Source organism: Cervus elaphus, chromosome 3 (genome assembly GCF_910594005.1).
Source record: "Cervus elaphus chromosome 3, mCerEla1.1, whole genome shotgun sequence".
NCBI lineage: Eukaryota > Metazoa > Chordata > Mammalia > Artiodactyla > Cervidae > Cervus > Cervus elaphus.
This window is the reverse complement of record NC_057817.1, coordinates 55,123,635-55,144,826: the sequence shown is the minus strand read 5'-3', so window position 1 is coordinate 55,144,826 and position 21,192 is coordinate 55,123,635. Positions and strand designations below refer to the sequence as shown.

General features: G+C 48.6%; 4 protein-coding genes across 12 annotated transcripts in view; 2 read left to right on the top strand and 2 right to left on the bottom strand.

Annotated features, from left to right (window-relative positions):
* The window catches only part of LOC122685762 (SAP domain containing ribonucleoprotein), a 47,746-nt gene extending 42,058 nt beyond the window's left edge, over positions 1-5,688 (bottom strand). Inside the window, exons 1-2 of one of the 3 annotated variants that reach the window (XM_043890687.1) lie at positions 5,534-5,641; positions 3,791-3,843 (exon numbers count right to left, since the gene is read on the bottom strand). In XM_043890687.1, the coding sequence (XP_043746622.1) occupies positions 3,791-3,797 (7 nt within the window). In that variant the 5' untranslated portion in view covers positions 3,798-3,843; positions 5,534-5,641. Of the gene's footprint in view, positions 1-3,790; positions 3,844-5,533 lie in introns of all 3 variants that reach the window. The other 2 variants (XM_043890678.1, XM_043890685.1) reach the window with 2 other exon arrangements.
* Positions 5,689-5,828: 140 nt separating this feature from the next.
* ORMDL2 (ORMDL sphingolipid biosynthesis regulator 2) lies at positions 5,829-8,580 on the top strand. Of its 3 annotated transcripts, none has more exons than XM_043890700.1 (4): positions 5,829-5,983; positions 7,050-7,224; positions 7,372-7,523; positions 8,108-8,580. In XM_043890700.1, exons 2-4 carry the CDS (start codon positions 7,051-7,053, stop codon positions 8,241-8,243), a joined length of 462 nt encoding a protein of 153 aa, XP_043746635.1. In that variant the 5' UTR covers positions 5,829-5,983; position 7,050; the 3' UTR covers positions 8,244-8,580. The 3 variants fall into 3 exon arrangements, with proteins under 3 accessions (XP_043746635.1, XP_043746643.1, XP_043746651.1); XM_043890708.1 differs by having other exon boundaries at positions 5,895-5,983; positions 6,944-7,224; XM_043890716.1 differs by lacking the exon at positions 5,829-5,983 and adding an exon at positions 6,781-6,920.
* Positions 8,581-8,820: 240 nt separating this feature from the next.
* Positions 8,821-16,174, bottom strand: DNAJC14 (DnaJ heat shock protein family (Hsp40) member C14). Its single transcript, XM_043890587.1, has 7 exons — positions 15,297-16,174; positions 13,386-14,851; positions 11,040-11,146; positions 10,730-10,837; positions 10,198-10,358; positions 10,013-10,115; positions 8,821-9,801 (listed from the first exon to the last, which is right to left on the bottom strand). Exons 2-7 carry the CDS (start codon positions 14,793-14,795, stop codon positions 9,591-9,593), a joined length of 2,100 nt encoding a protein of 699 aa, XP_043746522.1. The 5' UTR covers positions 14,796-14,851; positions 15,297-16,174; the 3' UTR covers positions 8,821-9,590.
* A 185-nt stretch (positions 16,175-16,359) lies between these two features.
* Positions 16,360-21,054, top strand: LOC122685744 (transmembrane protein 198-like). Of its 5 annotated transcripts, none has more exons than XM_043890646.1 (5): positions 16,360-16,486; positions 17,843-18,102; positions 18,638-19,219; positions 19,657-19,817; positions 19,939-21,054. In XM_043890646.1, the coding sequence occupies exons 2-5, from the start codon at positions 17,928-17,930 to the stop codon at positions 20,089-20,091; spliced, it is 1,071 nt and encodes a 356-aa protein (XP_043746581.1). In that variant the 5' UTR covers positions 16,360-16,486; positions 17,843-17,927; the 3' UTR covers positions 20,092-21,054. The 5 variants fall into 5 exon arrangements, with proteins under 5 accessions (XP_043746581.1, XP_043746600.1, XP_043746572.1 ...); XM_043890665.1 differs by lacking the exon at positions 16,360-16,486 and adding an exon at positions 16,662-16,878 and having other exon boundaries at positions 18,674-19,219; XM_043890637.1 differs by lacking the exon at positions 16,360-16,486 and adding an exon at positions 16,662-16,878.
* The last annotated feature ends 138 nt before the right edge of the window (positions 21,055-21,192 follow it).

Below are 21,192 nucleotides of genomic sequence, written 5' to 3'. Positions count from 1 at the left end.
ATTGATGAGTGAAAACAGAATAGCTGAAAATAAAGTCATTTCACATACTTCACTTTGGCACAATTACATTAGTAGTAGAACAAAACCCTTTTAAAACCTCAAATATGGACCTATAATGTCAAATCTTATCCATTTTTATATGCATCTGACTTTAAAACATTTTAAAAGAATGTATTTAAAAAGCAAGATATATTGAGTCAATTGTACAGTATGTGAATTGTGCCTCAATAAGACTATTAAAAAAAAACAAGTTATAGAATACTGTATGTAAGATACTAACATTAATGTAAAAAATAACATGCACACACGTAACAGTCATATAATGTTTATACACAAGATGCCTGGGCAAGAAACAGATACGTTAACACCAGCTGAATCTCAGAAGAAACCTGAAGACAGGTGCAGGAGGAAAACCTTTTATCATATACCCTTTTTACATCTTTAAAATTGTGAAGTTGAGTATGAATTACCTATTCAAAAACTAAATTTTCAGTCTCAATCCTAAAATCTTATTTTTCAGTATTAATAAGGCATTTTTCATGCTACCTATCCAACCAGCAGAGAAAGGACTGATCAACTGACTACACAATACATTTAACATTAATCCCCATTCATTGCCCTGTGATTTCTACTAATTTACTAATCTTGAATTTTGATTCAAATATTTTTCACCTCTTATCTCTCAACCTGGTTTATAAACCTTCAAGGACAGAAACATTTTATATAATTTATAACATTTCATATGATAGGAATTAAATTTCAAGTATTAATACATGCCAAACAAAAGGCTAAGGCTTTTGAACATCATTTCCTCATTTAATCCTCACAACATCTATGTGGTTGATTTTTTTATTATCTTTCATAAACTAACAAAACAAAGCTTAAAGAAACTCAATAATTTGCTAAAAAAAAAAAAAAAGTCACCCAGCTAGAAAACAGTGATGCAATAGCCAGCTCAGATCTCTCTGACTTAAGCCCAATTTTAAGCATCAGTGTGGATGGAGGACTGCTTTCATGGACACACTCTCTCTCTCTTACTATTTTCCTTTTACCTTTCCTCTTCACTCTTTGCTAGCTCTTCTTCCACCCAATCCTGTAAATACAGATATTCACTAAGATGACTTTGGCCTCCTTATCCTTCCACCTGTATCAAAGGCTTTGTCACTTCCCAGAAACCAATTATTGGCAAATCCTGTCAGCAACTCCTTCAAAACAGACACAGAATCTAATCCCTTGTCTTTCTTTCATACAAACTATTGTAAACTCTTCAGCCCTTGAACCTCATTATAGTTTATTCCCGACAAGGTAGTCAGAGGGATCTTTTTGACAATTCATGTCAAGAACATGTCACTCCTCTATTCAAAAATCCTCCACTGGTTACCTATCTCAGTAAGGGTAAAGGCCAGAGTCCTAATGACCACCTGTAATACTCTACACAAGGTTCACGCTTTCATTTACTTCAAGACTTTGCTTAAACATCACCTTCTCAGGGAGGCCTTCCCCTTAGTCACCCTATTTAAAATTATAATACCCTTCTCTTTTCACAGTTCCTCCTATTTCTATTTTTCTCTACAAATCTTATCACTATTTGACATACTATAAATTTCACTTATTTACTGCGCCTCCCCATAGTAAAATATAAGCTCCAAAAATTTATATATATATATTTTAATAAGCCCCACACCTTTATTTTCAGCTCTTAGCTCCTGAGCAAAGACCCCCATCTCCAAATGATTATGAGATATCTCCAGATGAATATCTCAAAGACATTGATCATTTATGCCCCAAACTGAACTTCATCTTCTCTCCTGCACAAAACTGGCTTCTTCTCCTCCTCCCAGCTTAGACTAAAGGTATCACTACTTGGAGTCACCTTTCATTCCTCTCACATTTAACTGATCTAAAAATACTTAAAATTCTATATCCAAAATTTCTTTCAAATTCATTCCTACTTTTGAAGCCACTACCTTATTTCAAGTCTTAGTAAGTTTATTCACTTGACAAATAGTTATAAGTACCCACTGTGTGTCAAGCATTATCGTAGATACAGGAAAATAATCATAAGCAAAACAAAGAGTTCTTGCCCACATGGAGCTTACAATCTAGTAGGGAAACAAGGCAAGCAATGATCACATACGTAATATTTAACTGATTCTAAAAAAAGTACAGGGTCCTATAAAAGCATTTAAGAAGTGGTCTGACTGTGTGTGTAGATGGATGGAACGCATCCTACCTAAGGGTTCATTGGATAAATGATGTTTGACTGATATCTGAAGGGAAACTAACAGTTAATTAAACAAAGGTATGGGGGTGGTAAGAGCAATGCAGCCAAAAGCATGTATAAAGGTTCTGAGTACTAAGGTATGGAGACGCAGTCATGCACATCAATTCAGAACAGGACTTCTGGAGACAGACTGCCTGTATTTGAGCCACCACTTACTAGGTACATGACCTAGGGCAAGTTACCCAATCTCTTTGAGCTTCCATTTTTTCTCATTTTTTGTTTCCTTCAGGCTAAGTCACAAAGCATGTGGGATCTTAGTTCCCCAACCAGATATCGAACCTCAGCTCCCAGAAACGTAAGCATGGAATCTTAACCACTGGTCCACCAGGGAAGTCTCCATTTTTTCTCGTTTTCAATGGGGACAACACAGGATTGCCTTAGGATTATTGTGAGAAATCAACTGATGTGTACAAACTGATCTGACCAGTGTCTGCCACATAGTAAATGTTAGCAATTAATGAAGAGCCATTCTGATAAGTGAAATAAAGTCACTAGCTAGAATTTGAGAAACTAAACTAGATACTGGCAGGGATTTAATTAAAAGGGTTTAAGCAGGGGAGTGACTACTATAATAAAAATCTAACTGGTGAAATTTCTTCCTCTCCAGACCCCATCCTTCTTACTGCCAAAAGAACACAAACTGGGAAATTCCTAGCAGTCCAGTGTAGGACTCTGTGCTATCATTGCAGACTGCCTGGGGTTCCATCCCAGGCCTGGGAACTAGGATCCCACAAGCCACATGGCAAAGAAAAAAAAAAAACCTGATCACATCAGCTCCTCCTTTCAAATTTTCAAAGGTTCCCCACTTTCTGCCTGTATGACAAAAACCAAACACCTTACACAACTTAGAAGTCCTTTTCAGTATCACTCCAATACATCTCCAGTCACACAGTTCACCTACTTTCCTTTTCCAAACTATCTTCAACCACCAACACAGATGTACTTTATGCTTCACTATTACAAATGTCTCACTGTTTCTTTATTCACCCTTCTAGTTCTCTCCTCTGTAGTCCCTCTTCTCACAACTGACTGGAAATCTGGTACTATAACAATTCAAGGCATTTTTCACCCACAATTCAGTCTCTTTCCAACTGTGTTGTAATGACTCCATTTCTACAAAATCTTCACAAATTTGCAGTTGATGTGGCTTTACATAATCAATTCAGATAGATATTTTTCATTCTTACTTCAAAGCTTGCTCTTTCCCTCTGAGACCCCACACTACAGCCCCAAATTCCTTTTATAAAAATGGAAAGCCTTTTTAAAAAAACAAAAACAAAAAAAAACAAAAAAAGAGAGATAAATAAACCCTAGGTCAACCCAAAAGGATCACTCCATGATCAACAGTGGAACCAAACATTAACTGTCATGGAAGTCAGAATTAAAGGCATGAGTTCTTAACCAGAGGTCCATGGACTCTTCAGGGCTCCAAGATAATTTTATGAAGCCCCTCAAATCGCATGCAAAGTTATGTGTACATGCCTTTTTCTGGGGAGAGGTCCATACCTTTCATCAGAGTTTCAAAGATATCTGTGACCTCCAAAAGGTTAAGAAGTGCTCTAGAGAAAAAGCAAAGACAAGCAAATATGATTAAAAGAGTGAATCCTTTTTAGGCTATTAGGACTGCCTCATGCTCTCTAAGACTATAATAACCTGAAATCAGATCAGAGGACATTATCCAATCAAAACCAGATTTAATCTGGAACCGACATACAGATTTTTATGGAAGGTGGAATTCCATAAAGCAAAACAAAATCTATAAAAAGGCAAGTCACAAGGCTAGTGACTTACTCAAGGGGTTTCAAGGAAGAAAACATTAGCTCTTATATTCATATTTCCTTTTTATTCCATTAAAAAATTCCTTTTCTGTGTTTCTTTCATAACATACAAACAGTAGTACATAACATATAGTAGTACTAATTTACAAGTTAGTATACATAGAATACTCATGTAGCTGCTCAATTTTTTACTTGTTATTCTCTTAGCAGACGACTGACACAATCACTCATTTCGGTACCACTAAGTTAACAGTAACTCCAGGTTAACACAAAATCCCCCTAGTACAGCTTAGATTCCAAGAGTAAGAAAACTATCAACTTTCAATGAAAGTCTAACTGGTGTCAACTAATGTGATTAAGAGGACCTCTCTCTCTTTACACTTTGTTTTAAAAGCTCATCAAACTTTAAAGAACCAGTTTTCAGCGTGGGCCAATTCAACCTGGTTTGTCAAAGGTTTCCAGGACCTGAACAAAACATGACTGAAAAGTGATGGGAAAACTACTTGTGAAATCACAAATGGACAACTTGAGATACCCTCTTAATTTAACGCCCCCCCCCCAAAAAAAACCCATTCTTTTCTTCCAAGAAAAAAATCTAAATACAAAAAGGCTCTCAAGATTCCCAAGACAGAACTTAAAACGTCTTCTGTGATTGAGTGTCACCCAGTGGTGAGACCAAGAGATGCAGGGTCTACCCGCGAAATGAAATGGGACAGAGGTAACCCTAATCTTGGAAACGTTTTCCCAAAATATTACAGTTCTGAATGACTTGTCTCTGGGGTGGTGGGGCGCAGGGTGGGGGTAAGGCTGGTAGGCGGAGAACGGCGTTGAAAGAACTCGAAAACTTTTTAATCTGGGGTATCTGTGCCTTCACTACCTCTTAAAGTCTCCTAAAGCCCTGGCCTCTAAGGGGAGGCCTATCTTCGGAGGCCTCTCCTCAGGTTTCCAAATTTGCCCCAGGGGCGTCACTCCATCTAAAAAAGGGGAACGGAAGCATTTTCTCGATGAAGGCTGAGACCTAGATAGACAGAAATAAACGAAGCTGCCATCCTTTGCTACCGGGAATCTCCACTTTGGACAACAGACAGGAAAGCACAAACCCAGGGGAGAAAAGGGGGTCCCGGGCTCCGCACGGGGCCAAGAGGAGGGGACCACTGACGTAATGCAGCCTGACGAGAAACAAGAAGAGAGTAGAACAGGTTGAAGGCACTTCCACACCCAGGTAGAGAGGTGACGGACGACATCGCAGTGGAGGAAGGCGCCGAATAACAAGTAAGGATACAGTAAAACCGTGAGGAGAAACAGGAAATGAGGAAAGGCGTAGTGGGGGAAGAAGGGAGGCACAAAAGAACAGAACTATGGCGGGAGCCAGAAAAGGGAGTAGAAGAACCTTCAAGGAAAAGGCGCCAACCCGCCAGGAAAGTTTAGTCTCCGGAAAAGTCCGACCCGGCCCTTCCCCGCCTCACGGTACCTTCAGCTTATGAAGCTCCACCGTCTCAGTCGCCATCTTGTTACCCCTCCACTCCGCCAGGCCCCCACCCGCTGCCTCCACCTCCAGGAGCTCCCGCCTCGGCGCCTACAGCCACGGCCGGCCAATCGTTGGAGCTCTTACTTCCGCCTCTTACTATCAGCTCTCTCCATTAGTCTATAGCTGGCGCCGCCCTCACTCCGCCAAGCGGCTTTCCCCACCTCTCTCAAAAGGTGGGACCTGGAGAAGGGCGGGTTCGGCACCTTCCGAACGACGGAAATGGTGACCAATTGTGCGTCCCCGCGGCGGATCTCCAGCCAATGAGTGGTGGCGGCGCTGACCTTGCCCCACCAATAGGGAGAGCGCAGATGGGCGGGGAGGCTGCTTCCTGGAGACCGCAGGTGTAGAAGCAAGCGCCGCGCCCCGACCCGGACGGGCTTCCGAAGCTGGCAGGTAGGTTTACCGAGAGCCTGGGAAAGGGTGCTAAGGGAAAATGGTGGGAGGCGAACGAGATGGGTGGGTGAAGCGGCGGCGAGCAACAGACCGAAAGAGGAGCGCTGAAGACAACCCTAAGGGAAGACGATGAAGGAGAGGGGGCTTGGGAGGAGCAAGGGGGCGAGTTCAAATCAGTACTGGGGTTTAGGGAATTTTATGTAGAGAGCAGGCCAGATCTGCGTCCTAACCCGGCGTCATCAACTTCGGGGCCAGCATGATCTTAAAAGGGCCAAGTTCACACGATTACAGCCGCCCTGAAGTCGGGACTAGAGCTCCACCTCTCGAGACGCTCACATCCCCTCCTAGCTCAGTGTAAAAGCCCTGGGCACATTCTTGCAGCTGCCTGCTTACATGCCACGGAGATGAGAGGACGGGGGAGCCCCAGAGGAAAAGGTGGGGACTAGGATAGATTAAAGGCAGGAGAAGGGGACGATAGAGGATGAGATGGCTGGATGGCATCGCCGACTCGATGGACATGAGTTTGTGCAGGATGCCAGGCTTCCCTGTCCATCACCAGGGAAGCCTGGCATCTTTCAGTTCATGGGGTCTCAAAGTCGGACACAACTGAGTGACTGAATTGACTGAGGATAGCTTAGAAAAGGTAGCTTTACCCCCTCATCCCTCCTTAGTGGTTCTTTGTTTCCCCATGACCCTCTTCTGTAATTTTGGGTGCACCTAATGTCTTCATGGTTCCTTATTAACTTCTTGAGGATAGTGAGATACTTCTGTTACCCTTGCTCCTTGAGGTGTACCAAGCCTATGCTTACTCCTTCAAGTTACAGTTGAAGTGTAAGGATCAGAAGAAAGATTATCATGTCTCTAACATGTAGAGTGCGCTCGTCTTGCCTTCTAAATTTTTCCCCCAAGTCTTCAGTTTTTCCTTTGTGCATAATGGGTAAGTTCTTTCATTCCCAATAGAGTCCGGGGGATTTGGGCTACTCAGGAGACAACTTGGAGAAACAGACTCCAAGAAGGGTGGAGAGGAAATTAAGCTGGACTCCTGCCTGATCCCCCACTGTGGTAGGATGAATGTGGGGGTGGCACACAGCGAAGTAAACCCCAACACTCGAGTGATGAACAGCCGGGGCATCTGGCTGGCCTACGTCATCCTGGTAGGACTGCTGCATGTGGTTCTACTCAGCATCCCCTTCTTCAGCATTCCTGTTGTCTGGACACTGACCAACGTCATCCATAACTTGGTGAGCACTAAACCATGCCCCTTTACCCACCCCAGGCTTTTCCCAACCAAAAACAATTGCTTGGGATTTCTGTCTTCCTTTTGGGATCTCAGCTGAGGGACTACTTTATGCCTTGGTGCCTCACACTGTCCCCTTCCCTCCTCCCAGGTTATGTATGTCTTCCTACATACGGTGAAAGGGACACCCTTTGAGACCCCTGACCAAGGAAAGGCTCGGCTGCTGACACACTGGGAACAGATGGACTACGGGCTCCAGTTTACGTCTTCCCGAAAGTTCCTCAGCATCTCCCCCATTGTGCTGTGAGTCCAGGGGGAGAGGGGGGGATGCTTCAAGGGCCGGGTACAGAGGTCCACAGGGAACCTTTGAAAACAGTGGACTTCTACTCACCTAGACCCTGCGAAGATACATTAGCTCTCAATCTAGTGAGAACAGTAAAAAGTAGAAGACAGTAAGCAAGCACTACTTGCTGCCTCCTTGATGGTAGGAGAATGGAGAAGGGACTAAGAAAAGATAAAACAAGTTATTTTACACTTCCAAAGAAGTGAATAAAGGCAGAACTGATGTAAATCTATGAGAAGTGGTAGCAAAAAGGATTCTAACAGTCACACAGGCTGAAACTGCTTCCACTGTCATTTGCCACCTGTTGTTAACAATTTTTTTTTTAAAAAAAAGCACAAACTAATTTATAAATCTCCAGTTAGAGGTGCTATCTGATTATCTCCCCAACCCCAAAGTAAATATTGTTAATATAGTTGAAATATTTTTAAATATCCTAGGACTGCATGCAGTAAAACTTATTTAAAATAGAAAAGAAAGTCGCTGGAAAGGCCTGAATATGGATAGGGAATGCCAAGTTCATTCAACCTATTTCTTCTCTCCCCAGATACCTCCTGGCCAGCTTCTACACCAAATATGATGCTGCTCACTTCCTCATCAACACAGCCTCACTGCTTAGCGTACTGCTGCCCAAGTTGCCCCAGTTTCATGGGGTTCGTCTGTTTGGCATCAACAAATACTGAGAGATGGGGCTGGGGATGTTGGAACAAAGGGCTGTAACATCCCTCCTTTCTCTGTACAGCCTGAGAACTATGCAACCTTTCCCAAACTCCCCGACTGGAAATGCAAACATTCTCCAGATTTTCATTGGAAAAGGGGGTCCCCGGGGCCCCGCCCTGCTGGAGCAGGTTTCTTTGAATCAGGAAAGACAGGTGGGGTGCGGGGCAGAGCGCTCCTCTGCAGCAGGAAGCCATGCTTGGGCAGCTTTTAGGTTGATTAAGGTTTTCCCCATCATCCACTCCCACCACCTTCCAGCTCTGTTTTACTGTGTTTTCCTTATAATAAAGGTAATTTTTTTCATATATGGCTACAGTTTGGTCAGCAGGGAGGGTAGGGAGATGTCTTCATAAAGCTAGAGAAGAAAGATGCAACAATGACTGACTTACAGAACTACAAAGTTTCTTTAAGGTATTTTTTTTTTATCCCCCTCCCTTGGTCCAGCAGGAGATGCCCTTCACTCTAACACTTAGGAAGGAAAAGATTCTCAATTGAGAAAAAGGGGTCCAGCTATATGGGCAGAGAAGAGAGGGAAGATACAGGTTGCCAGTTACGTATTTATAGAAAGATAATCCCCTGGCTTTAAATAGATATGTACATACAAATATGAACAAACTTAAAAAAATACAAACCCTTGGATCATAAGGGGGCTGCCGGAAGCCCCTTTACCCTTCCCCCTCACCCAAGGGCAGAGGGCGTGAATCTTGCTTTTTAAAAATTACTAGTTTTGGCCATCCCTGCAGCAACAAGCATGAAGTTGGGTGATTACCCTTACCCATAATGTGAGATCCCACTCTCTGAACTCTTACGTATCTCCTATAATTAGGGTTACATGCTTTCTTGTTCTTTTAACTAGTATACTGGGGCAAAGGAGGGGGCTCCCTCCTGAAATGAGTCAAGAAATAAGACAGACTCGTTTAAAGGCGGGGGGGGGGGGGGGGGGGGGGGGGGGCGGGTGCGCTAAGGGGAGTGTCTGCTCTAAGAAGCAAAAGACAAGATAAAGGCATCCAGACCCCAGGGAAATACCCAGCTCCCACACTACGGGAGATACCATCCAGCCCAGGTCCAGGCCCCAGGTTCTTTGTTCTAGACATCCCCTATTTCTTTGGTATTGTCAGAAGACAAGATTCAGTTCCTGGGTGCTGGTGGAGGAGGGAGAGTGGTTCCGGGCTTCCTAAAAGTACTGAGTGAACAATTTGAGCTTAAAATTTTCCCTTTTTTAAATATTTAAAAATAAACAAATCAAATTCCATCTGGTGCTGTACACAGCCCTTTTGACTCCCTGACATTGATTGGAGGAAAGACGAGGGGTGTCAACGTTGGAAGGGCCTCCTCACTTTCTTCCGCCGCTTCGGTTTGGCTTCTCCCTTGGGTACTGTGCTGTTGGGCTTGGAGGCTGCAGTGGCCCCAGGGCCGGGCTGAGGAGCTGCAAAGAAGTTCCCGTTGGACATCTGGCCCGGGGGTACTTGAAAGATCCGGCTCAAGAAATCCTGAAGGTCAGCAGGAGGGGCATCTGGAGTAGCTCTGAGAGGAAAACAGAAGGCATGATGAGGCAAGAGATACTGGAGTCAAATGGTTATCTATTTCATCTATTTATACATACGTTAAAGACATACTGAGTCAGCTCCCAAACTTCTTAAATGGTGAGACACCTACATGTCCTAAACAGCATGTCATTGGAAACCATATTCAGAACTAGAACAGTGGATAGACTGTTGAGAGAAACACCACCTACCTCTGCCGCCCACTGGTGCCTGGCATCCGCGAACCAAATGAGATGTGATAAGGGACTCTGTGGGTATCTGGGGAGATTCCCACACGCTGGCATCCAGCCCACTCTGCAAGCATGAGAGACAATTAGCCAAAATATCACAGTTCTGAGCATATATGAGCCCGTACTTCCAGAGGACAGAAGTATACCTGTGATATCATACACTTTCCCATCCATCATTGCAAAGTAGGTGATTTTGAGGCCCAACATGCTTGACTCTGCCCAAAAGTCACCTTCCTCAGCAGGGTGCAGCCTATTACACTCAGCACAGTATCTGGCACTCTTAGGTTCCCGGTCCATTTCAAACCTCCTGAAATTCAACAAAAGGAATGTGTGAATTCCTGTGAATTCACAGGAATAATAATATGTGAAGACTGCCTAGAGCATTGCTTCAGTCTAATCACCACTGATGTCGCACTGTTAACCCACAAGTATGGTTACTGACAAACATCTAAAATTACCGCCACTCAGTTGTTATGTACGCATATGTACGCCCTGCCCTCAACCTATCTTAAAGCCAGAAATACTATCTTATCTTGCTGCTAATTCAGATCCTCACTCTCTTGACAATATGGCAAAAGTAGAAACTCAGGGTCTTTTTCCTTATCATCTGGATCCCACAGCTGCCAATGATACAGGAACGTTTTTGGTCACCCAGGCCCTGCCCCAGCTAAATCGTACCTGTGCTTTCCCTGGCACCGGCTGCACATCATTGTATTCATTGCTTCTTGCAGCTTGGACAGAAACTCGTTCACTGACCGGCTCAGTTCATTTTCTGCCATTCGTTTCCTGAGAGAAAAAAGGCTATGTAAGTAAGGATATTGAGTGAGGGACAAACGGAGACAGATCTATTGGCCTCTTGAGGCCCTTGGCCAGCTAGACAAGCCACCTCAGTTCTACCTTGGGAGAGCCTTCATCCATAAGTCCGGGGATCTCTGCTACTGAAGGTTATTCATTTACCCTACCTGATAATTTCCTAGCTCCAACTTACATCTCATATTCCTTCCGTCTTTCAGGGTTGCTGACAATGTCCCAAGCCGCCCGCAAAACCTTGAAGGCCTCCTCCGCCCGAGGATGGTGATTTTTGTCAGGATGAACCTACCAAAACAGAGTTCATTACATATCCATTCCAACCCTCTCCCCATCTTGAGTCAAAATAACCTCATATCAACAGGTTATTGTTGATAACCTCATATTCAACATCCTTTTGAAGAATCAATATAGCTTAATGGTTAATTGTTCTGGCTCTGCAGATAGATCTGCGTTTAAGTCCTGACTCCACTGCTCATTAACTTCATGACCTAGAGTATTTTATCTATCATGGACTGTTAGGAGTATTAAATGAGAATACACATGAAGCAGAATACAGAGAATCTGGCACTATGGTGATCCATCACCCTAGTGTGCCTGGAACTGTCCCAGTTTTAGCATTTAAATTTCATGTTTCAAGAAACCTTTCAATTTCAGGCAAGCAAGGATGGTTGATCACCCTGCCACACATACGAAACTCGTATCTTAACTCTGCTGTCAGTCACAGAGTTCCGACAGTCCTCAAGCTGTTTCTAACTAGGAATTCTCATATCTAGTCAAAACTTCCTCCAATGGCTTGCCTTTCTGTTCCATAACATGCCATGACCCTCAGGTTTTTTATCCACTTTTCAGCCTTTTCTCCAAGACAAATAATATTCTCACTTCCTACAGTTCCCTGATTTTTCCCATCCTCATTCACCAAAAACAGAGATAAAGCTAGTCTCTTGCAGAATGCTGTCATCTCTCTCATATCCCCAAGCTTACAGAATGTGAGTAATGGTCATGTTAGGGCCTAATAAGGGCAGTGAGAGGCTGTATAAAAGATTTCAGGGACTTGCCTGGTCGTCCAGTGGTTAAGACTGTGCTTCATTGCAATGCAAGGGGTGCAGGTTCAATCCCTGCTTCAATCTTAAGGAACTAAGATTCCACATGCCCCATGGCTTGGCCAAAAAGAGATCACATATACTCTGGCCCAGAACAAGGAGGTAACTTCAGGTTGTGGGACAGTTCTACTGAGATTCAGGGAACTTTACTTCAAGAAAGTAAGTTGAAAAGGAGAATTTTTGAATGACATTCCCCAAGAGACGAAATCTGCTAAAAGACATGAAGGTGAGGAAAGACCTCTACCGTTAGTAACAATTTGAGTGTGAACACTGTTCCTCACTCTCAGAATAACCCAGGCCATCCAGTAAGGGGCATATATGTCCCACCAAACTAATTTAGTTATCTGTTAAGTTTCAGGTCTGGTATTTTATTGTACCTAGAATGGTTAATGGAAACTCTGGTTGCCCATTCCTCTTTCATGTCATGCAACCACTGAGGTAATTTGCACACTGGTATTTTACCAGTCAAGTTCCATTTACTCAAATAGTCCTCCAATGCAATTTACACACATTACTTAAATCATGGAGTTCCCAGGTGGCCCTAGTCGTAAAGAATCCGCTTGTCAGCGCAGGAGATTTAGAAATGGAAGTTCAATCCCATGGAGAAGGACATGCAACCCACTCCAATACTCTTGCCTGGAGAATCCCACCGACAGAGGGGCTTGGCAGGCTACAGTGCCTAGGGTCGCAAAGAGTCAGATACGACTGAAGCGACTTAGCACGCAGAATGCACTTATATTCATAACAGTTTTACTTGTACAGAAATAGCAGTTAACAATCACATCTAAAAATAGCGACCAAATATCTACTTCTAAAAGCAATTTGATTGCATGCTCATATTAAACCATTTCCCTCAAGCATTTAAGTCACAGCCACCTATATCCTACCTAATCACCAACATTTTCATGTATGACATACATACGTACATGTCTCTCCAAGATTTATGTCCCATTCGCCTTCCCTTTCCCAGCCTGGGTTGTTGGTCTTGAAATAGCTTTTCTTCCACCTGGTCCTGGAATAATCACTCACATGTACTCTCTGAATCCTCCCACACTTGCCTCACTAGGAAGACAGTTGGATTTCCCCGTGTTCAGAAACCCCTCATTTGTTCAGGAGGAACTGATAAACGTTCTGACTAGGCCTCTTCTCCAACCTACTAGGAGGGATTTCACCTGGATATTCCAGGGTGAGTGAGTCCAGCACTGTCTACTATACCAGGTTCATTTATTTTCACTGAGAAAAAGAATTTCATGACACAAAACTTTAAGGGAAAAGCAGATCCCCTTTACAACTCTTTCCTGAGAATTAAAGATAATTTTCATCTTCAAGTTAATTTTCTACTCTCTTCCTCTACTCACCTAAAAATTGAAATGGAAAATAAAATATGGGAACAAAGAACTGGAAACAGAGGGAAGGGTACTCACCATCACTGCCAGCTGCCTATAGGCCTTCTTCAGTTCAACATCTGATGCTGTGGCTTCAACCCCCAACACGTGAAAAGGGTTTAGCTCATCCTCAGGAACCCCAGCCATGGTCAAGAGTCGAGCCACTTCCTCTTCAGGCTGGCAGTAACGACCACCAGCTACAGGTCCATTCCCCTGCCTACTGGTCCTCTGTTTGACCCAAGGTAACTCCAGCCAACCCCACTGAACTATTCTTACCAGCTGCTGCCAGGGCCTGCTCTCTCTCAGCAGAATCAGGCAACGCTGCCAGGTGGGAGAAGCCAGCCAAGACAAGAGCCAGGTGGCTTTACCCCTCCAGCCTAACCGATCACTCAATCCTACCAGAAACCGCCAGCCCAACTGTAAACAGCCCAACAAAAGGGCGAGAGCCAGAGGCAGCAAAGCACCGACGAGCCTGAGAAAACGGGCGAGCAGCCCTGCCCCACAGCAAAACGCCCGGCTCAGAGACCGAGACACCGCCTGGGCCCGGCCCCCCAGCCACCCCGCCCACACTCCCACCCAGACACGAAAAAGGTCCAGATCACTGCCTTTCAGCTGCCTGCAAGCATAGACGAGATGGCCACAAGTCTCCACGTGCTCCCCCACTAACACTAGCAGTTCGATCAGCCACCAGAAGCCTGCCTGTCCAAGGTGACACAGTTCCTCTGCTCCCCACAGTCCCAGTCCTCTGCGTTTATCTGCCTGACTCCGTTTCCGGCCCAGCCGATGTCGACCAGGGGATCTGGGATCTCTTCGTCCACCCTCCCGAGTGTCCTCCTTGGCTGGAACACGGTGCCGTTGTCTCCGGGGTGCAGGTTTCTTTTCACTGGGCACACGTGAAAGATCACTGGGAAACTTAAGAGGTTCCTCTTCATCATATTCCCCTTCCAACTCTTCATCGTCCCCCAAAGCTGGAGAGGTACAATGGTGGCAAAAGTTGCTAGAAGAGCTATCTCCTCCCTCAGAGTAAGGCCCTTCAGGGATTCCAGGGGTTCCCTGGCAGTTACAAGTAGATGGAATGGAAAGAAAAGAAGAGTTCCCATCATCCTGGTATCCAGCCTCATTCTCTCTTGAGAGTTCCTGGTCCACTCCTGACTCTTCTGAAGATGCCTCACTCTGATCAGGGTCCTCTCCAGCCAGAGGGGGTCCTGGACCCCTTGGGGGTCCATGGCTTGGATCCGACCAGTGGGCTGGATTTGGGGGCTGTGTGTACTTAGGACTAGAGTGCTCTGTGAGGCAGCGGGTACCATTAGGAGCAGGCCGCGCTGAGTCCCTGAGTCCTGAGAATGAAAGTATGTCAGGGTCCACAGAGTGTCCTAAAGACCTGAGGGAGGCACCACCACTGTGGTGGGCTCCACACAACCCTCCTTCTCCGGGGTGCTTCTGGGCCATGACCCCGGGGCTTCCTGAGGGTGTCAGGTCACAGCCATCATGGGAACTTCCGATGCCTGTAACAGAGGTATCAAGTGGGGATGATCAAGGATAGGCCCAACAAAAAGGTTAAATAATCTTCAACTGGGTATATATTGAATGCATCCACCTCCCTTGTTTTAAAATTTTGGGGGCATTTATCACCCCAGCAATAAAGCTAACACAATATTAACGGCAACGCTGCTCCCTCCCCCCACTCCTCCAAACTCCCCTATTATTTTTACTTTCCCCAGAAAGCTATAACCCTGAAACAGGGGAAAACGGAGGTACCGCAAAGGGTGTGGTCCTGGGGTCACTCTTGGGAAAAAAGGGAAAGACGACCGGAAAGGGGGCCGCAGGCTGCCAGAAAAGGGTGGGGACGTGCGGCCCTTCAGGAACATCTCGGGGCGGAGCTTGAGACTGCCCCTGACAGAGTCAACCTGTTAACCCTCGGGCTGGGTAGAAGGGATCAAGGTAACGTACCGAAGAGCGGCGGTAACTCCTCCCCCTCGAGCAGCTGGGCCGAGGGCCAGGGGGAGCTACGAGAGCAGCTCCCCCGGCTCCGCCTCCCGCTCACGCTCTGCTTCCGCCTTCCGTCCCCGCCGCGGCCGCCGATTCGCGTCTACTTCCACTTCCGAGGTCACCAGGGAAGACACGGGAAGGAAAAGTAAAAGCGGTCGGCCGAGGTGCAAGCTAGTCCTGCAGGCTAAGTCGAACCAGAGGAGGTGGTCCTGGGGAAGCGCTGGGTCCGCCCTTTAAAGGGCCCTTTGCTGCCGCCCTCCGCGTGCTGAAGTGGAGTCCCCGAAGGTTGCTCCACCGGAAGCGAAGCAGGCGGGCCCTGCAGCAGTGCCTGAGGGCTGGGAGCAGATTCTCAGGGTTCCTCTGGCTGTGTTCTTGGGCTTTGCTGAGACCAGGAGATAGAGGAAAGCCACAGACTAGCCCAGTCTGTTTCCCTTGCAGACAAAACCAGGGAACGTAGAGGAACCACCGCACTGACCCCTTCCCTGCTGCCTGTAACGAGGACAGAGGCCCTTTGGTATCATGCGGGGGTGGAGCGGAGGAGAGGACAGAGGACGCCTCGGGCATACCCCCACCCTGGACCTCCTTCGCTGCCGCTTCTTTCCCAGCAACCCTCGGCCCCCGCAGCGCCTGACCCAGCTGGGGAACTGCCTTGTATAACTGTAGCTCCCACGGCCCGTATCCGCCCCTCTGGATGCAGCTCTCAGGCCCCGTCACGAAGCGGGGCCGGAGGACTGGGAGAGTGGCTCCGCTGAGTTTAGGACCCGAGCGGAGTGCCAAAAAACACATCCCTGCATGCTTCTTTGCATCTCGTTTGCATACCAAGAGGTTTGGTCGACGCTGACAAGCGCCCCCGCCCCCACGCAGACCCGGCTTGGGTACCCTCTCTGTCGGCCCCCTGCTCTGCAAACGCCTCTCCGTTAGTCCCCCTTCCAGACCCCCGTCTTGCTCCGCAAGTTTTTCTACCCATGAACCCCTCGCCGGCGCCCCAGACCAGTAAGAGCCCCTTCCCGGGGTCCCCGATCCGGACCACCAAGTTCTCCAGGAGACAATACTCCAATTCTCTGGGAAGTGGAAGAAACCAAGCCGGAGTAGGGGAGCGCTGGGACACCATAGGGGATTTGAAAGCTTCGAGTTGCTGAGTCAGCGCATAGGTATTCAGAGACCATTCCCCAAACCTCTTGCGGTTCCCCCAAAACCCCTCCCGGCTATGGCTGGGGGTCTTTGATCCCAGCCTAGAGCAGTAGGCAAACTGGGTCCCCCCCCACACACACACAGGGAAAAGATTTGGAGGGTCCCGCCCCGTGATGTCACCCCCACACACACACACCCTGTCCCCTTCCTCCACCCCCCAAGCTGGTTGCTTTTAGCTCACTGGGGCTTGGGCTGCGGTACGACTTGCAAGAGTTTAGGGGGCAGAGAACAGAGCGGCCCTAGGGGTGCCCGCGCCCGACAGCGCCCGGACGCCTCAGACTCTGGGCAGGGATGCAGCTGGGGGGCTAGGGAAGCACGTCTACCCCGTCCTTTCCTCAGCCCTGACAGGGTGGTGAGTAGTTAACACCCCCTCCCCAATCTCTCCTTGATTAGGGTCCCCAGACTTCCAAGGATCGAGGAGAGGAGCCCCGGGGACTCCCCAGGCCAAGTCCCCTCCCTGCTTGTTAAGACCTTGATATCCAAAAGAAGGCAGCTGAAAGGACGTGCCTGTGCCCACTCCACCCCATTCCTTTAGTGCCCCCAATGCCAGGCCCTCCTTGGTGTTCTCCTCTCAGGAGCTGAGTTCAAATCCCACTGGCAGCCCTGACACCCCAGGGAGAGGGAAAGGTAGAAAGAGTCCCATCAGTGTCCTGAGGGGAGGATGTGAGATGCCTGTGAGCACGGCGCCTGCTTAGTACATGAGGGATCGGTGGGAATTGGACTGTGGCTGGACGGACACCTTTCCCCAGTAACCCCATCTCCACCTGAAGCCAAGGCTTCCCAACCCTGACAAAGTGTTGGTTACTGTCTCTACTTGATTCCTCTTCTGGTGTCTGGTTTTTTTCCCTCTTCCCTCTCTGGGGTTGGAGCAGCTGTTGGAAGACCCCCACCATGACTCATTCTCTCCTCTTCCTTCTCCTCCCTCCTCTACTAACTCCACCCTTCCCCATCCAGTGGGATGGTTTTGAGTCCCAGCTGTAGACGGGACAAGCTTTCTTTTCAACTGGGACAGGCTGCTGAGCCTTTAGCCCACAGCACCCTCTTCCACAGACGGAGGACTTCCTACTCCTCCCACCCCACCCCGAAAAGCCAGGGAGCCGAGACTCATTACCTTTTAAGATTTGAAGTTCCACTAAATGTCCTTGTTTTAGAGGGTGATAGACAGCTGGCCGCTCTCATCCGTGTCCTGTAGGTTTCTTCAGTTTCCCCAGCAGAACTAAGCTCCATCCTGAAATTGGCCTTTCTTTAAAAAGAAAGGCATCCTGAGTTCATGAGTTCATGGGCACCTGAGTTCCTGCCCCCTTACCCCCTTGCAGGTTTCTCAGCCCCCTCAAGACATTCATGGATGGATGAGAGGAGCTGATACTGACCTTCCCCTCTGTGACCACCTTCTCTTCGGCCATGGAGGAAGCCTTGCTGTCCCTGGCCATGACCTCTGACCCCAGGCCCTTCAATCAACAACTCCCAGAGCCTCCAGACCTGAGATGTGTCTTGCAACCCCAGGACAGTCCTGACCTGGCACCCGCCCTGGTGTGTGCCCTTTGCTGCTGCTTTGGAATCATCTACTGCTGCTTCGGTGAGGGCGGGGCCAGGGTTCTGGGGGGCAGCTGCCCGAGACTGTCGCCCACAGGCACGACGCCAGCTTCCGCCTTTGCCCCTGAGCCATCTCCACCCCTCTGTCGGGGGATGCCTGGTTCAGTGTGGCCAATGCCGCTCTTGCCAGCTCTTCTTCCGTCCCCCACGCGCCCACCTTCAGCTCTGACCCCTGGCAACTATCGTTTTACCTCCCCTTGCCTCCCACTTCAAAATTCCATTCCCCAATAACCTGAATTAGCCTGTGCTGACTTCTTCCCGTCTACCATGCCTGAAAGGACGAAACGTTTTTTCTATACTTATTCCCCTCAATGCATCCCTCTTCCCTCCTGATTTGCCCTCCCATCCCCTCACAGTTCCTGAAAAGTCCCCCTTTCTGCCCTTGGCCGTGAGGTCCCTGGGGGTGCTGCTCCTGACTTCTGCTCCTCTGGTTAGCCATTCCTATCCCTGTCCAGCTCTGTCGACCCTCCCCCACCCACCACTTTCTGCCTCTCATTGCCTCCTGCCTCCCTTCCCAGGCTACCGCTGCTTCAAGGCAGTGGTGTTTCTCTCAGGCCTGCTGTCAGGAGCCCTGGTGATCTTCCTGCTGTGCCATAAGGAGCGAGTGCTGGAGACACAGCTGAGCCTGGAGGTGAGCGCGGGCATCGCGCTCGGCATCGGACTCCTCTGCGGCCTGGTCACCATGCTGGTTCGCAGTGTCGGGCTCTTCCTGACTGGTCTCCTACTAGGCCTAACCCTGGGAGCCGGGGTCCTGCTGGGCACCGAGCCCATCTACCAGCCACCTTCAGCCTGGGTGCCAGCTGGGGGGCTGGTGGGGCTGGCACTGCTGGGAGCCCTGTTCACGCTTCGGTGGCCACGTCCGTTCACAGTTCTGGGCACAGCCCTGCTGGGTGCCGCGGTGCTGGTGGCCTGTGCTGACTACTTCCTAGAGGGGCTGGCGCTGGGCAGTCGGCTGGGCCAACGCTTGCAGGCACTTCCAGCCTTGCCTCCTCTCTGCTGGTATAGCTGGGTCTTGCTGGGGACCTGGCCAGCCCTGGGGGCCCTTGGGGCCCTGGCCCAGTGGAAGCTCATGGATGAGGAACATGGAGGCCACGCCAATGGTGAGTTACCGCCGTGGTATAGACAGCGGACAACCTGTGTCCCTGGTTCCCAGACTTAAAGAGGTGAAGGGGGAAAATACACCTGAGGGCAAAAGACAGAGGTGTCTAAGGTGTATGAGGCAGGCCACTGAAAAAAAGTTAGGGTTGGAGGAGTCAAAAGCCTGGGTAAGAATGAGAAGAGAAATTGTCCGGAGGTTGGGGAGCAGGGTGGAGTTACTGGGGACGGATGTGGAAGGATAGGAAGACCTCCGGGAAGTCAGGAGGGAAGAGCAGGAGGATTCCAAAGAAAAGTTTCTTTAGAATAACTGGGAGGGGGATGAGGTTTGAGAGAGATGTAACAGGGAAAGCGAATGGGTTTCTCTAGAGTATGAGTGTATTTGGGGGTGGGCTTCAGAGTCTAAAGAGGCCTCCCTGAGTCTGTATTGTCCCCTCCCAAGCAGTGGTCTTGAGTCACCAGCGAAGGCATCTCCAGCTCCTCCGGATCCGTCATCAGGAGGCCAAGTGGCACCGGACCTCCCCTGGGGCGGCGCTCTGTGAGGGCAGCTACCGGCGCCAGCTCCCTGCCAGCGCACGGAACCCTGCCGACAGTCTGGCTCCAGTGAGTGGAGGCGTGGGGGCTGCTCTGGGACTGGGGCAGCAGGCACAGGGGGATGGTCAGGATGGGAGGGTGGGTTCTGATCCAGGCCCTTTATTATGCCCTATCTGCCCTGCCCCTCCAGAGTTATTTCCAGAGCCTTCGAGAGCGCCAGCTAGGACCAGGCACCCAGGCTCCCCACACTGTCCTGGACCTGGATTCTGACTGTGGTTCCACTCTCCCCCTCACTGCACCTTCTGGTTCCTCCCACCCGGACCTGAGCCTAAACCTCCACTGATGCCCTCACCCTGGGAACAAGGGCCTGGGAACACTAGGTGGGCAGGGCCTGGGCCTGCAGAATCCACACACAGACTTCCCCACCTCTTGGACCTGGAGATGGAATCTGTGCTCCAACCCAGACCAGCCCTGTAGAGATATGTTTCAGGGACAGATAGAGAGGACTCTGGGTGGGGTAAGGAAAAGAATGGAAGTATAAGCACCTACCTCTGTCCAGTGATAGAGGTGCGCTGATCCCTAAAGTAACTGACTCCCTCATTCCCTTCAAAGCAAACCAAGGAGGGCCATTACCCAAATAGCCTTCTATATACCCACGTCAGTGTGCCTCTCAATGATCAAGTAAGGGGTATTGTTTTCATAGGACCTACCTATAGAAAATCAGGAAGGCTCCTAAAGCACGTGATAGCTTTTTGACGGGGAGAAGGGCACCAGTGGGGCTCCGGGATCCCTGATTCCCAGGCCCCTCATCAGGGAGCAGTTGAGTTCCTGGTTCGCCTTTCTCTCTGGACTTCCAGACTCAAGCCCCCTTCTCCTACCTCAGTTGGGGGTATCTGTCCTCCATGGTGCTTTCCTTTCCCTTCTCAATGTGGGGAGGACCACAGGGCACTGCCTGGCTCTGCACCCACGGTCCCTCAAAGCTGGCTTCTTGCTCCAAGCAGAGAGCATTGGCCCACGTGCCAGAATCTCGCCCTTTTGCCCAAAGGAGCCTGGTCTTCAGGGCTGTGTGGGAAACAAGTGCCTTCTCTGCCTCTCACTATAGGGGCCACTAATCTCCTTAACCAGAGCATCGTCCTAGCCGCTAACCCGTTCTAACTCTCCGCTCCCCTGATTCACCTGCCCAAAGTCTGTTCCCTGGTTCCTCAGACAGCATGAAGGAAGATATGTCCCTCCCCCGGCAGCAAGGTTACAATGGGAGGGAAGAGGAACATGGGAACATGTGAATAAAATGACATGGAACACTGAACCTCGGAGTCTAGCCTCTTCTGTTGCTCCTCTTTTTTCTCTTTGCACCCCAAAACAACGAGTTAGTCATACTGACGAGTCCTCTGTCCCTTAAAGATCTGATGAAGGTACGTTCATCAGGCCAGGCCCCTATAGGAGC

Bases quoted from the DNA above. Each gene is read 5' to 3' on its own strand.
- ORMDL2 (XM_043890700.1), top strand. From the start codon at position 7,051: ATGAATGTGGGGGTGGCACACAGCGAAGTAAACCCCAACACTCGAGTG. The intron at 7,225-7,371 runs GTGAGCACTAAA...CCCTCCTCCCAG, and splicing joins CCAACGTCATCCATAACTTG to GTTATGTATGTCTTCCTACA. The intron at 7,524-8,107 runs GTGAGTCCAGGG...TTCTCTCCCCAG, and splicing joins AGCATCTCCCCCATTGTGCT to ATACCTCCTGGCCAGCTTCT.
- DNAJC14 (XM_043890587.1), bottom strand. From the start codon at position 14,795: ATGGCCCAGAAGCACCCCGGAGAAGGAGGGTTGTGTGGAGCCCACCAC. The intron at 10,116-10,197 runs GTATACTTCTGT...TCATGCTTGCAG, and splicing joins GAAAGTGTATGATATCACAG to AGTGGGCTGGATGCCAGCGT. The intron at 9,802-10,012 runs GTAGGTGGTGTT...TTTTCCTCTCAG, and splicing joins GGCACCAGTGGGCGGCAGAG to AGCTACTCCAGATGCCCCTC.
- LOC122685744 (XM_043890646.1), top strand. From the start codon at position 17,928: ATGGAGGAAGCCTTGCTGTCCCTGGCCATGACCTCTGACCCCAGGCCC. The intron at 19,220-19,656 runs GTGAGTTACCGC...TCCCCTCCCAAG, and splicing joins ACATGGAGGCCACGCCAATG to CAGTGGTCTTGAGTCACCAG. The intron at 19,818-19,938 runs GTGAGTGGAGGC...CTGCCCCTCCAG, and splicing joins CTGCCGACAGTCTGGCTCCA to AGTTATTTCCAGAGCCTTCG.